We start from the raw sequence: 15,020 nt of genomic DNA, 5'->3' as shown, positions 1-15,020 counted from the left end.
TAGTCAAGTAATAATATTGATATTAAGACAACTGCCAAGAGCCTTACCATTTGAAACTTTAAATATATAGAGGGAAGAGACAGACTTCGAAGTAATGTCATGTCTTGGGAATGTAGCAAAACTGTGCAGTAACAGAGCAACTGTCACTGTCTCAGCATTTCTGATCTCAGTAATCAGTAGCCTGTAGAGAACCCAAGCCAGAGGCAGCATGCTCCAAAGGGAAGCAGAGAACCGCTTTTCTTTAACTCAGGCAGAGGATCTCATCTCAGTGGTTGTCCAGAAAAGTCCTGGTTTGGCGAGTAAAGAGTTCTGGTCCAGGCAGAATTTTTGTTGAACGTCTGAGGTTTTGCTGAGAAGTTTTTGTATGTTCTGGTAGGAAAAGACTGTTACAGTAGAAAAACCAATCTTCTTTCCTTAAGATGGATCACTGTTTTAACATATTAGATGCAACAAACAGTTTTGGGGTTTTTTTCTTCTTACAAACTTGAGTCCTATCTCCTTGTGAAATGAGATAACCCAGCCATTCTCCCTTCAGCTGTGTTGGAACATTCTCTCTGCTTAATCTGAGAGAATGTCTTGCTACATATCTTTCAGGCAAATAAAATATCCATGCCTGCAGTTCTGGCTCAGATGTGTAGTTCTTACATCGCTGGATTCATTGCTACTACTAGTATGAGTGAGCTTTCCGGGAACAGAGCTGATACTCGGACCATTTTTTTTGTCTTGGAATGCATTGTTTCTTCTAATAGAATTCTACATGAAGCCCAGACACTGGACATTACTGTTATTGCTAAATATATATATATATTTATAAGACTGACCAGGAAATGGTATAAAACCAATCCCCCTTGAAAAGCTAGATTTACCAACATTTGCCTTACAGTGATAGCTACTTCTAGGATGCTATTGTAGGAGGAAAATTAAGAGTATTTGTAAACAGTTGCCAGCTGGAGGCAAAGATACCTTTTTTCTTTTTTTCCCTTCTGTATACTGTGTAAACAAAGCTACTTAATATGTCAGACAGATAATCTTGTAAGGACCTTTGGCAAATGCTTTTTTTTCATGGTGACTGTCGTATATTATGAAAGGTTTATCTTCAATTGTAATGCTTAAAGTATTTCTAAATCTACCACCTGTTATCAGTGGATTGGAGAGGAGAACCATTTTTTCTGAAAATGTTCTTTAGACAAAAATAATGCTATAAGGGGGACCGTCCTGTGAAGCTGCAGCACTCAAGGTTATATTACTTCTTGCTACTTTAAACAGGGTAACAAAATTACTTCACTAAAGCATTGCAAAAATTGTTAGAGAGGGGACAGGTTTGCACTTTTATTACACCAGTTGATAGATGGAAGATACAGACTTTTAGACTTGTGTCCTTTCAGAGCTAATGAAAGGATGCTGAGCCCAAGAGGTTGTTCTTTTTTTTTTTTTGAGCCGTATCAGTTGGTGTTAGGAAAAATACAGAGAAATTGCCGCATCTTGAGAAAACTTCCTCTCCCCTCTATTTCAGGTTATGACATTTAATGCATTTTCTGCTTTCATCCTGGTTGATGAAAACACTGTCCCCCCTACCCAAACCATATGGAGAAGAGCTACTGCCTTATATTAATTCTTCTGTTACTTCAGGAGGATGCACAGCATCCTGCTTGTGCATAAATGTGCAAATATATTACAATTGCAGAGGAAATTCATTGTTAAGAGATCTCCCAGGCTTGGAATCAAATTGGAAACTGTCTAAATGGCTGAATGAAGGGCTTTGTATTAAAAAGGCAGATCCCTGCACTAATACGTGAGCGAACTCCTAAACAGGGATTGTAATTTCTGTACTGGTATTGAGAAGCATCTCCCTCTCCACTAACCATGGCAGACTGCACTTCGGCTGGAGCAGTCCTCCCTGTGAGCAAAGGAGTCGTAAGTTAGCCCTTAGTAAGTAATCCTGTATCAAATGGGTAATTTGTTTGATAAATTTGGCCTCTCTATTTGCATTTGCAGTGTTCATGAGCCGATTCGTTTCCTTAATTCATCAGCTGAGTGTATTCCACAAAATATTTTTCATGGGCTTTATTTTATTCTGTGGATAGGTGCCAAGCAGTTTACTGGAAGTGCCTGATCTCCTTTATGGGAGGTTTCACCTGGGCAGTGATTTGCCTCGTAAGTCACAAGGCTCTGTTTTTTCTGATTGGTTCTGACTGGTGTACAAAGACCACCAGGGCTCAAAGCCCCCTGGAAATGGACCTTAGGGAGTAATATTTGGGGGAATTTGATATCACTTTGACCTCCTCCTCCTGATCAGGGAGGGCCATCCTAAAGGTTTTGGTTGCAGCTGCTGTTCCCATTTCCATGGAGGTTTTCCTGCTTCTCATACTCAGAGCTGATTCAGTGTTTTCTCAGGCTGAAACTACAAGCAGTCAGACCATCATCTTCCTCTCTTCCCTGCTTTCCCTCACAAAGCTTGCAAGGTGCTGTTTGCTGGAAGGAGCCAAATGCGTCTCACTTCTCTGACCCTGCAGTTCTGATGGAGCTGCAATCCCTATGCTATTGTATTGGGATGCCCAGGGGACTCTGATTTCTCTGCCCTGTGAAACTTTTGTCTTGCCTCCTGTAGGTCTTTCTTGGCTTTTCAGGTGTATGAGACGGTGTATGACCATCGTGTGTATGAAGCCATTGAGAGCATGCCAGGGTACGTCTCAGTATTTGTGCATTCACAGCAATCTAACCTGCTCTGGACTCCATGCCAGCATTTAATGATTAGAAATCTGGGGAGGAAATCTTGTGTTAAAGGCAGAGACGAGTGAGAATGTTTCAGTGGGTGTCAGACAGCTGCTGCCACAGCTTGAGCAGGGTATGGATGGGCAGTGGGACCATAACCTATAAAAGTGCTATTGTAAGGAACTTTTGCTCTTGCTTTGCTAAACGGAGCCTCCTCTTCTTTGCTCCAGTAGCATTTTGTAGACATTTTCCTTGTCTCCTTTTGTGAGACTGACAACAGAGCCTGCAATCAATCCAGAAGTCTGGGGAAATGGCTGTTTCTATGTATTTGCCCACTCACTCCAAATCCCTGCATTCTAGTTCCTGGGAGACACCTGGATAGGGGCTGCATTGAAGCAGCAAAGTGTCAGGTGGATGAGGATGTCCTTGAAGGTGCAGGGGTCATGCAGATGCAAGTACGAGGCTACTGTGTGTGATAACAGTGTGGGAGAGCACAGGGAAGATGATGAGCATGGTAATTAAAAAGGTGAATACAGAGCAGTTATTTACCATCTCTTGTAACACAAGAAGTTCAAGGTGTCCCAGGAAATGATGAATCAGGATGGCAACAAGCAAAAGGAAGTAGTTTTTCACCCAACACACAGTTAGGATCTAAGAATGTTTGCTATGAGGTGCTATGGAGCCTCTAGGTCTTAAATATAGTTAAAAAGGGGATTAGCTCCACCAACAAAGGACTGTCCAATGACAGATATTAATCACCATGGCCTATGTGTAACCTTAGGCTGAGGGAGAGACTGGTGTAAGGGGAGGGAAGTGTATTGCTGTTGCCTTCTGTACTCGGCCCTTCGCACACGGATGCCTGGCAACAGAAAAAACAGAGGCTTTTTCTTGTTAATACCTTCTGCGAATACATCTTTGGTCAGGGATCTTTTCTTCCTGCTCTGTTGCATGTTGTAGTATCTCATGTAAAGGACTCCAAATGCATTTTATGTTATCATCCAAAATATCCTGTCCTCTCTGGCCACGGACACTGAGTGACTTCAGGTACTCAAGTGCTTCTGTTTTCAAAGAATGCAGTTAAATTTGGGTTTGTTCCATATGATTGCCTCTGCCTTAGGTTGCTGATGAGATTTTGTTAGAAGCTTGTATTTGGAAATGTATCACCACATGCAAAATATACCACTTTGTGTGTGACTATTGCATAAGCATCCAATTTAGCACTTGTGTAAACAAAACCTGGTTATTTTCAGTATTTTAGGGCCAAGAGGAAATAAGGAAGTTTTGCAATAGGCTCTTTTTTAAAACCTGATACCTATTTTCCCAAGGAGTGCCTCATTCCTTTTGTGTAAAGTAGAAGCATCTGGGAAATAGAAATCCAAATCTGATCCTGTCTGCAAGCACCATTTCCTGCACTGGAACAAGGTTGTCCAGTTTCCTCACAGTGGGATCAGCAGCTACTGCATAGCCTTATGTGCAGCTGAGGCTCATATGGGTATATGTATTTTACAGCAGATCAAGTGATATGGTACATAAAAGAGGCCATCTATGTGGTGACAAAATAAAAAAACACCAGTGCCTAACTTCTTAGGAGATTGGTACTAAGGGTTTCTATTTGATATGCCTTCAAAAGCTACAAACACATTTTACATTCCGTGAGGCTCCGATGTTGTGGGACTGGTGTAACTAAGCAACACGGGAAGGAAAACACCACTAGTGCTACAGTATGTCCAGGATACATGGAGTGTATCAGTGAAAGTTTCTTTATAATTAGACTAAAAAATTTGATTTAACTCACCCAGTGTCAGGTGGAGGCTTATATAGTGCCTGGATTTCATGATTACGGGATACAAATGTTCAGAACCAAAAGAAGTCCTATTTTTTCTTCCAAAGCAGAAGAATCACTTTTTTCCTAAGGGCCTTTTTGTTTTCTTTTTTTTCTTCTCCATCTTAGGAGCACTGAGGATGAGGGAAAGCTTTATAGAAAATAGAACTTCTGACTAGTAAAGAAGAAAAGAGTCAGACTTGGGTTTAGTTGATCTCATCGGCCAGACATTTCCAAATCTGCTTTTACTCAGAGAAAACATTGCCTTTTTCTGGGCTATTGTCTGTTACATTCTCCCAGTGGAGAATTGAATTGGAGGAATCAAAACAACCAAAAGAGCTTGTGAGCTCCTAGGTTGTTGCAAGCCTCAGATATAATTGGGCTTCATGAAACCTTCTTGTGTTCTTGTGGGGTTTACTGGGCTACAACAACATTGACTCTTAGGTTGAGGAGGACACAGACCCTGTACACTGTCATGAAACTCCTTTTAGGTATCGGAAGTGGTTGTCAGCAACCAAAAAGAAGTGATTTTCAACTAGTAGGGATTGTAAACAGACATAAGACACGTGATTGTAAAGCTTGCTAAGGGTATGAAGATGATCATGTAGTCAGGTAGGTAAAGCTTTGGGATAAAGTTTAGGAAAGGTGTGAGAGAGAAATGTGGAGAGTTAGAACCTGCTTGATCTTTTCAGCTGCTGGAAACCTGATGTTTTCATGGTTTAGGTGGTTTGCATCAGGCAAGTACCCTGGCCCACAGCACTGCCTGCTCTGAGGCTGGACACAAGAAGCTTTTCAAGACTGACCCAAAATGGGATCCATTTCCTCAGAAGTGTGAGGCTGTTGCTCATCTGCTGTTGTTCCAGTGGAAACTGTGCAGGCAGATCATGGAATACCTGCTAGGGAAATGCTTGACAGCAGGAACTTTCCCAGCCAGACTCCTATTTTTTCCATAGCAAGCTCAGGAGGATGGCTGTAGCTCCCAGTACTGAAAGGTTTTTGTGGGTTTTTTTGTTTGTTTGGGGTTTTTTAAGGCAGCGTGATCACCAGCTTGTCACTTCAGCCTCCTGTACAGCTCTGCCCATCTCATTGCTCTGTTTGCCAGAGCGTGTTCATAACAAGGCTGCAGAGGGGATTTGGTCCAGTCCCACAGTGCCCTTCCAGTTCTCCCCTGGTTATGGTCAGTACATGGAGCCACACTTGCAAGGAGGAGCAGACTGAGACACATGGGTTGGCTGGGAACAGGGAAATATCTGGAAGTCAGGAAACAGCAGAAAATGCTGAGAAAAGGAACGAATCCTGAAGGATGAGACTGGGCTGCTGAGGAAAGGTTAGAGGAAGGCAGGGAAGAGCCAGCAGCATGCAGCCTGGGATGCAGGACCTGAATGCAGATGAAGTAGCAGCCTCCTGCAGCGTAGAGTTGGCTCTGGTGTAAGAGCTCCTCAATGCATGCACAGTTAAAAATAAAAGGTGTTTGTGCAGCACTGGCTCTCCGTGTGCTGACATGAAGGAGAATGCAAATGGAAGCATGAGCAACAAGGAGGAGGCGGTTTAATGGCTTTGGGGATTAGCAGCGGTATTTAGAGCCTTTCACCTCTCTGTTCCTAACATAAATCTTAACACAGATTGATGGTTTTAGCCATCTGGCTTGTGTTTGCTTGTATGTCACGACTAGGGAGACAGAGAAAGAACCTGACCAGCAAGGCAAAAGGAAAAAGAAAAGATCTGACAGAAGAAGGCATCCTCTTCTCCAGTGTCAGTAAGAGCAGATAGGGTGCAATTATTCTATTTCCCAGAGCTCAGCCGGTAACAAGGGAGAGGGCAATGGAAGAGTCACAGGCATCACTTTGGTACATTACCCCACCAGGGAGCCTGTGACTTACACAAATGTGTATGCTCTGAGCAACTTGCTCCCAAACGTGAAGCTCTTTGGTCTTTGGAGATATAGTTACCCCAGGTAACTACCCTGGGAGTTAGAGGATGAGTTTCAATCATAGGTTGGCTTTCAACTGTAAATTATTTTGTACTTGAACAGTGGAAACTGTTCTCCCATACATCACCCATCTAATAACTTAAATTTATGTACTGCAGCCCAACTTAGAAGATGGAAAATTTTGTGCTCTCAGCCATATGACACATTTTAGATTAGGAGGTTTCCTTGTGTCCCAAGCCTTCTAAATACTGATGTGACTTTTCTTGGGGATGGGCTGACCTTGCTGTTAGTTGAGTCACTGTCAGTTTTCCTCTCAATCCGGGCTGCAAGGTCTGTCATTCCTTTTCCATCCAGCACTGTCATCTTGGTAGAGCTTCCCAAAATCCGGAGCTTTAATGGGGAAGCCATGTGGAAAGTCAGCGTTCTGCTTCTCCAACCAGAAGAATAACCAAGAGTGGGAAGATGTGTCTGCAGACTAGAGCCTGTTTTCCTAGTCACTTATTTTTCAAGGGTGAGAGGTACAGAGAATCTCACCTCTGGTCTTTCCAATGGGGGATTTTGGATAAGAAATATTGACAATATGTCTTTAAGGAAGTGTTTGCTGCTGTCAAAGATTCACTCTTGGGTTCTTCTGTGGTTTTACTCAATTTTGCTTTGGGATTGACCGGTGCATATTTGATGCATATTCCAACCCAAAGCAAACCTCTAGAAGGTTTCCTCTGGATGGGGTAAGAAAATGTATAGGGAATAAAAAAAAAAACCCAAACAAACAAAACTAGGTGTAACAAATCTAATTTATAGCAATCTTGGCACTGAGTTTGCTTTCTATTAGGCACGTAGAGCTTCGGTAAAAAATATTTTTACTTTCTTTTATTTCTTCAGAACCAGGAACCAAGAAACTGCCTGTAAAATCATTTTTTTTTTGAGAGGGAAGGTGAATGAATTTTGGATATAGACTTCTAAAACACTGGGTTTTGTCTCAAATAATTGGTTTTGGCATAGAGCTCTGTCAGCTAAACATGGTGTTTATCACTTCAGTCAGCCACACCAAGGTCAGGGAAAGAGACTGCTTTCTATTTAACAGGGAAACGCTTCCACCAGATGCATTAATAGTGAGAGAGTAAGAATTATAGACACATGAAATGGCTGGGGACTGCTGTGTGCCAAAGTGAAACTCAGATTTAGATCTAGATTGGGGTAAATTTTTCAAAGGCATCACAATGACCCAGATATCACGTCACCAAGCAATTCAGAGCCCAACTTCCATTCTCAGAAATGATGTAGTGACTTCACTGCCTTTCAATGAGCCTTAGGTTCCTTTTCCCAGAAGAAACCTCCAGCCTTTAATTCACAATTAGTTGACAAAAGCAGTCTTTGCCTCTTCGTAATTATATTGCATAATGACTTCCCTACTTTTTAATAACATCAGATTTCTTGTCTGTGTCCATTATCACCAGCTTAGAAGCTATTCTGTTGCTTTGGGAATTTTGTGTTCCAAGTCACTTACAGAACTATAATTAAGAATTTCCATGGAAGACCAGGTGATATATGTATGTTAAGATATTATATTCTGCTGATTTAATGTCAAGTCTTAGATTAATTTGAAATTTTGTCATGCTGGTTTCATTATAAACGCTTCCATGGAAAGAACATGTTATTGGAAACTGAATAATTAATAATCTCTATGTTAACCAAATGTTTTCTGAGTGGTTTGCTGAAGAATGTCAGAACTCCAGTTGAAAATCCTGGCTCCATTGAAGTCAATGGCAGAATTCTTATGGGCTTTAACAAGAGCTTTCATTTTCTTATCTTAAAAATTACTTGTCAGAATTCCTTAAGGTTTCTGTGTACAAATTTACATTTGTACAGTAGAGGCCTATGTGCCTTTTTCACCTCCAAAACAGTTGTTTGCAGAATAAGGAAAAAGGAAGTAAGGTGTGCAGTGACTTTTTTCAGTCCTGATCCTTTGGGCCAGACAAAAGTGTCTTCAAGAGAAATATCATTTATGTTATTTAGTGGCATTTGGAAGCTCCGCCCTCCAGATCATGAGTTGGAATGAGACTGAAGGGGGAGAAGGATAGATGCAGATCCATCTACTGTAGATTCAAAAACATCCATGAAAATTCTCACGCTCATGATTTTATTGCTTATAGAGAACATAATTCCCAGAGGAGGTCTCTATTATTAACCAGTTGTTCTGTTCTCATGCTACTTAAAGTTTCAGGCTCTAAATCGTGATGAAAGCAAAAGTTTAGTCCTCCTAGCCTGTGTCACAGCATTTGGATCTCAGCAGAGTTTATGGTGTAAATCAGGACCTAAATATTGCTGTTAGTTTCCATTACCATTGCTCATAATATTGCAAAGCTCCCTTTGGTTCAAATGGTGGTGGGTCATAATATGCACATATGCAAGTTTGAAAGATGTTAAGATTTAGACAAAAATTGTAGGCTTGCTGCACAATTTGCACATGCCCAAAGCAGAGAGGCAAAATGGCTTGGGTTGAAAGGGAAATTAAAGACTATCTGGTTCCAACCCCCTGCTATGGGCAGGGACACCTTCCACTAGACCAGGTTGCTCAGAGCTCCATCCAACCTGGCCTTGAACACTTCCAGGGATGGGGCAGCCACAGCTTCTCTGGGCAACCTGTGCCAGGGCCTCACCATCCTCACAGGGAAGAATTTCTTCCTAATATCTAAGTTAAATCTAATTTAAACCTGCCCTCTGTCAGTTTAAAGCATTCCCTCAATATAAAAGTCCCCCACCAGCTCTATTTGAAGAATATAAATGGAGTCTGTATGAATCAAGAACATAGTTGACATAAACTTCTTTGATCAGTAAGCTCTCCATTAGATGATTAAGGCTCTGGAACACTGAATTACCAAGATGTTAACTAAAGCTAATAATTTTTTTTTCCCTTGGCAAAACAACTTGTGGTAAGAAATTATTTTGTTACCAGGATGTAAGTTTTTTGCAAAAGGAATCTGCCTTCTTTATCTGTCAGCTTAATGACTACAAGTGCTCTGTTCCTGGCTAGCCCAAGTTTGGTCTTCGCAGAATCATTTTGGTCTTAAACCAAAGTCCTGTCTGGCAAAGTTATAGTAATTCATGATATGATATGACTTCTGGGAAGTTAGTCCTCTTCTTAGCATAGCCAGTTGTTCTAGGGAAACAAAGCAAACTGAAACTTGTCAAGTAAACAAAAAACTCTGCTAGGAAAGGGAATGCAATTTCATTTTGTACATGTCTTATTTTCAGAATTCTGTAAATTATGCAGAATTTTATTCCCTGTCTTTATTCCCTACATTTCCTGTATCTAGTAGTAACCAGTCTAGTGTAAGACCTTCCTTTTCTCATCCACCTCCAGATTTCACTGCAAAATGTTAAATGGGAGCAGGTGAACTAAGATATGGGCAATTTGAAACGTGGAATATTTCATTCTAGATGTTTGCTGGTATTCTTAGTGACCATTTTCTTTCCATTTTTTTTGACAGATGATGCTAATGAAGAAGGGACTGAGCTGACTGAAGAGACAGGTCAGTAAAGAATATTTTATGCTAAAATATATCCGTTCTCCAAAGCATAAACCAAACGGAAAAAAATCTGGAAACTAATTGCCTTGGTTGAGATAAGCAGTGCTGATCATCTGTGGCCAATGTTATAACCGTCATCTCTAATTTTTAGCACAAAATTAGAGTAAACCATCCCTGAGAGTAGATAGTCCATGATAAGACTGGCTGAGACTACCTTTTTAATGTCCTCTGGGTTACTTTTTATCAATATCTAGTTTGAACATGAATGGGAAATAATTACCATTCTTCAGTTTCTTTGTCTGTAAGAAGGTGTGAATAGAGCAATTCTTGAGTCATTTGCCATTCTGATTAGTGGTCATGATTTGTTTGCAATGGAAACAGTAGCAAAATTCTCCCGCAAACTCTTAAATACATTGAACTTGGTTAGACAATATTTCAGAGTTTTTTCCTCATCCTTCTAGTTTGCTGTATAAAACAAGTGTCAGTGTTTAGGGTTTGTGGATGCAGAGAGACTTGAAATGGAAATGACCGTCAGGTATAAGGGGAAGAAAGGGCCAAGGAACAGGAAAAGGAGAGGACAGAGGATTAGGTAACTGCCATGAGGACAAAAACTTCTATTCAGAAGACTTCTGCTAGTTTTTTCTAGAGAGCTTCATCCACTTAATCTTCTTGATCAGGTTTTTTGTAACAGGCTTCCACCACAGCACACTGTGTTACTTTCCCTGCTGACCTCACCTAGAGCTTCTCAGTGAACATCTCTCGTTCCACATGGATTTCTGAAGGACCTCCTTTTATGTGCAGCATGGCTCCCTGTGCTCCTCTGCCTCTCCTTCCAAACCAGCTAGTACCCATCCTTGACAGCACCAGGCATGTGCACCATCCCCCTAGGTCTCTGTGACACTGATCCCATTGTAGTCCAGTGACTGTGCAGGAACATCCAGTTCTCTTTATGAAAAAATATGGGATCAGAAAGGAGAACCACGTGGAGAAAGGCAGAGATACACCAGCCAGAAAACAGAGGTAAAAGCTTTTGAAGCAGTGTGCTGGCTGCTTAAATTGGCAAGATTGTCCTAAAGACAAATGGATTATGATGATTTATGCAACCAGTTAATTAGCTTAGAAATTAGAAATACTTGAAGAATGGTTCATATGCATAGATGTGAAAACATGGATATACACGGATAGATATGTGTTATGCTGATGGATTAGCACATTCTTTTATGGCTGTTCTGGCCTGTTGATTTTATTACATATAATTATAATTACTTTTTGGTGTCAAGATTACTGGATAGGAACTTTTAGAAATTTTAATACAATTAGTGTAATTGATATAGTTGTATGTACATACATAAAAGTAGAAAAATAAAGGCCGTCCTTATACAGCAAACATTCGCCAAAGATAACCCTACAGTTAATTTTCAGCATTCATCTAACATTTCCAAATACATTTTTTATAGTTATCATGGCATGTATACTTTTGTAAGTGAATTTATTTTGCATTTTTGCCTTCTTGTTTTTATGGAGATGATGCAAATTACATTAGTGGAGACTTTTTTTAAAAAGCGTTTTAAATTAGAATTAAAAAGAAGTACAATTCCACTAATAGCCAGTCTCTTCTTTTTTGCCTTGTATCTTTCACAGCTTCATTAATTTAGGTAAAACTACATAGCCACTCTGGGAAATTACCACTGAATTAAGTCATTTGAGGAAGATATTTCTCTACCTGTCTCTTTCTTTGTGTGTATGAGATAGATGAGATCAAAACTGTCCTCACAGGTCTGCTATGAGCTTTGTCAGCACATCCTTGATTATTTTTTTATCAGTTGGTTATATTTTGGTAATCAGTGCCTTGGCTGTCAGCAATCAATGCCTACATGGCTAAAAATAAGTATTTTTTTTGTATATCTGCTCCAGTAGTGTTGCAGATATACAAAAGTTGTTCCATTTTGACCTATTTCTGTATGGCCTTTTTAATGATTGTAGGATATGTTTACTGGAACTATAAATATATACATAATTTCTACACTGAGGGGACTTCTCATTTTTATACTCGGATTTTTACCAGTTTGAAGGATATCTGCTTTTTAATGTTCAAAGGGGAAAAATAGAGTAGTAACTTCTAGTCATCACTTCAAGATATTAATTGAATAATCATTCTTCATTCCACTTGACTTCATGGGTCATGACTGCAGCAGATGGAGTCAGCAGTTGGCACCAATATTGATGACCCTGGTTTTTTGAGCTGCCCATATCCAATCTGCTTTGAGGCCTTTTCTCCAATTCTTGTGTTTGCAGTGAAAAAGAAATATTCAATTCCTGGAGAGCGCATGTTGCAGAGTACATGCATGTGTAGGACCTTTGTCAGAGATTGAAATCTTCTAAATCTTACCTAAATTCCAGTGCCTTCAACTTCCTTTTGGCTGGCTGTTTCTGAGGGCCAATATTAAACCAAGAGAAATCATGGAGAGACACAGGGTCACAAACACTTTGGAGAATGCAGTTGGATGATGAGGTGGAGGTTACAGAATCAGTTCTAGTTTAAACCTGGTTTCAAGAATTAGAGGAAAATAAACTGATCCTGATTTGGTGACAGCTGAAGGCAGTGGGAATAGGTCCACTGGCTTCAGTGCACACCAGATTAAGCCTTAGGAAAAGAGAATTAACTGGGAGTAAGGAATAACAGATGACCAAATATGTGTATTATTGAGTGATAAATGCATTATGAAAGTAATCTGTCTTGTGTTTCTACCACCCTGAAGTGAAAATATCTCATTACACACAGAAAGGCCTTTCTTTCTATGATTCCTCTTAAAAATAAATAAGGGAATATCTCAATTATATCTGCCAGATAATATCCATTAATATCTACATTAATGCTATCAAATCAACAACCACAAACGATCATTTTAGCAAGTTAATCACATAACGTCACTGCATATATTGGACATACTAGAATAAGACAAACATTTAAAAATAAAAATAATCCAGTCTCTTTAAATATACACACTCAACACCACTCTTTTAATGGCATTTGACTCATGGGATTTTAACCCATCAGTGTGTTATTCTGGATACTGTGTCTTGGAGCAGCTGCTGACTTAATGGCACCATTTAATTCGAAGTGCTCTAATCTTATCATATGTCATGCAGTTGCTGTTAGAATGGTTTGAGTCAAAAGGGCAGATAGAGTAATAGTGGGTACAAACCTGTGCAGTTCTGCATCTCAGCTTTCTTTTGTAAATGATTTCCTGCATAAGCCAAGAGAAGGACCAGATGACTCAGTAATCTTGTCTACCTTTATCTTCAGTGATTTAATACTGCAGAGTCACAATGCTTTAATGTTTTAAGCTCTATTAAGAGGAGATTATTCTAAACTTTAACTTCTGAAGGACTTCGCTTTTATACCCATAGATTCACATATCCATGCCCAGAAGTGTGTGAAATAAACCCTAATACTGCCAGAATTATGGACTGCGTGGGGAAATTACAGAAGCATGTGCTACTTAGGAGTTTCTTACAAAGTAGTATCACATTATTATGCACTGTCATCAGTTAATTCTCTTTCTATTAAAAAAAAAAAAAAAGATTAATGAAAAAATAAACATACAGGAAAGAGTTTCAGTTCCCAATCTGTATTCTTCCTCAGCCTGTTCAGCTTCACTCTCTGCCAGGTACCACAAACCTTTTAACCTCAGCTGTGTGTCTGTTGCCACACTACTGTCATTTCCCATCAAATAGTTGTTCCTAGTAAATGCCCTGCTGGTTATCCTGTTTCTATCCTGACCATCCTAATTAGCCACCTATGATTACTTACAAGCCACAGCCATCTAGAACAGCAAGAGGAAGGATCTCATTCACACTAATGAGGAAAGCCCTGCTATAATCAGGCTGTATAAATACAGAATTTCTTTATTTGTTCCACTGTGTGCACACTCTTACACCTGGATATTGTTTTTTGGAGGAATAATCTCCATTTTCCTGAGATGAAAATAGCAATCACTTGCAACCAGGCAAATTTGAAAGTTGTGAAGGATTTTGGGAGTAGGTTGCTTGCAGACAGACTGTGAGACTTAAGTGACTTGTTGACACTCTGAATTAGCCTATAAAGAAGAAACATTTCTCCCAGTGGTAGAGCTCAGAAACCTTTTTGCACAAGTGATCACAATTGGAAAAGCTTTTAATATGATCAGTTCAGACACCTGTCTAGATGTGCTGTTTTTAATCAGAAATTTGCAGACAAAATGCTGTAATATTTGGCTAACTATCATGAAGGACATACATACAATTGGAGAGCTGAAAGGCTTAAGAGTTGTATTTTGAGCATGATAAAAAGATTTTATTTTGAAGCCCAAGCAAGTCCTTTTCTGTCTCTGGAATGAGGGATTTCTGCTGAAAAGAAGTGAAATTGTGATTGAAATCTTATTCTCCTGAGATGCTGCCTTTACATCCTTTTGTGAGCATTTTGAAGGTTCTTTATAGAGTGCAAAAAGATCATTTCTTTTGAGATAGTAACAGTTCTGACTTCTCTGAATGCATGCCCTCCTTCCTCTCCTTCTTTGTGCTGTCAATTAAGATGTTGGTTACATTATCTAATGTATTCAGATAGTCCTGAAAGACCAGGCTGGACATTTGCACTTAAACTTGATTGACATTTGACATGTGGGACTGGAGGAAGCTTCACAGATTGGTTGGATGATAAAATTCATCACTAGAGGGGCAAGTGTTGATTGAAGCATTTCTATTGATTCAGTCCCCTGGTGTGAACCGTTCTCAACCAAAAGAGAGAATGTAGCAGAAAGTTCAGAGTGGCATTGGAACCAAAGAAGCCATATGTTGGTATGGTCCACTATAAATACTCAAGTTATTTTTTAAAAGAGAGTGTTGGCAGGAATCAGTCTTTACAAGTCCGGTTATTTACAGGATCTCTCTTTTGTATTGAAATTCTTGTTGGCCTCTATCAGCATTGCTCCTGAGGAACCCCCTTAAAGGGTTGACAAAGCGTGTCTTTATTTGGCAGCTTTCGCCT

At 39.9% G+C, this 15,020-nt stretch overlaps 1 protein-coding gene across 3 annotated transcripts in view; it reads left to right on the top strand.

Moving 5' to 3' along the window:
* MACROD2 (mono-ADP ribosylhydrolase 2) overlaps positions 1 to 15,020 on the top strand; it is an 836,463-nt gene that overhangs the window by 751,688 nt on the left and 69,755 nt on the right. For all 3 annotated transcript variants that reach the window (XM_029961674.1, XM_029961673.1, XM_029961672.1), the window contains exon 9: positions 9,956 to 9,997. In XM_029961674.1, coding sequence (XP_029817534.1) covers positions 9,956 to 9,997 — 42 coding nt within the window. The remainder of the gene's footprint in view (positions 1 to 9,955; positions 9,998 to 15,020) is intronic.

The sequence above is a fragment of the Manacus vitellinus genome, unplaced genomic scaffold, assembly GCF_001715985.3.
Source record: "Manacus vitellinus isolate BGI_N305 unplaced genomic scaffold, ASM171598v3 scaffold_38_pilon, whole genome shotgun sequence".
NCBI classification, from domain to species: domain Eukaryota; kingdom Metazoa; phylum Chordata; class Aves; order Passeriformes; family Pipridae; genus Manacus; species Manacus vitellinus.
The sequence above is the reverse complement of the archived record's forward strand: the minus strand, read 5'-3'. Positions and strand labels throughout refer to the sequence as shown.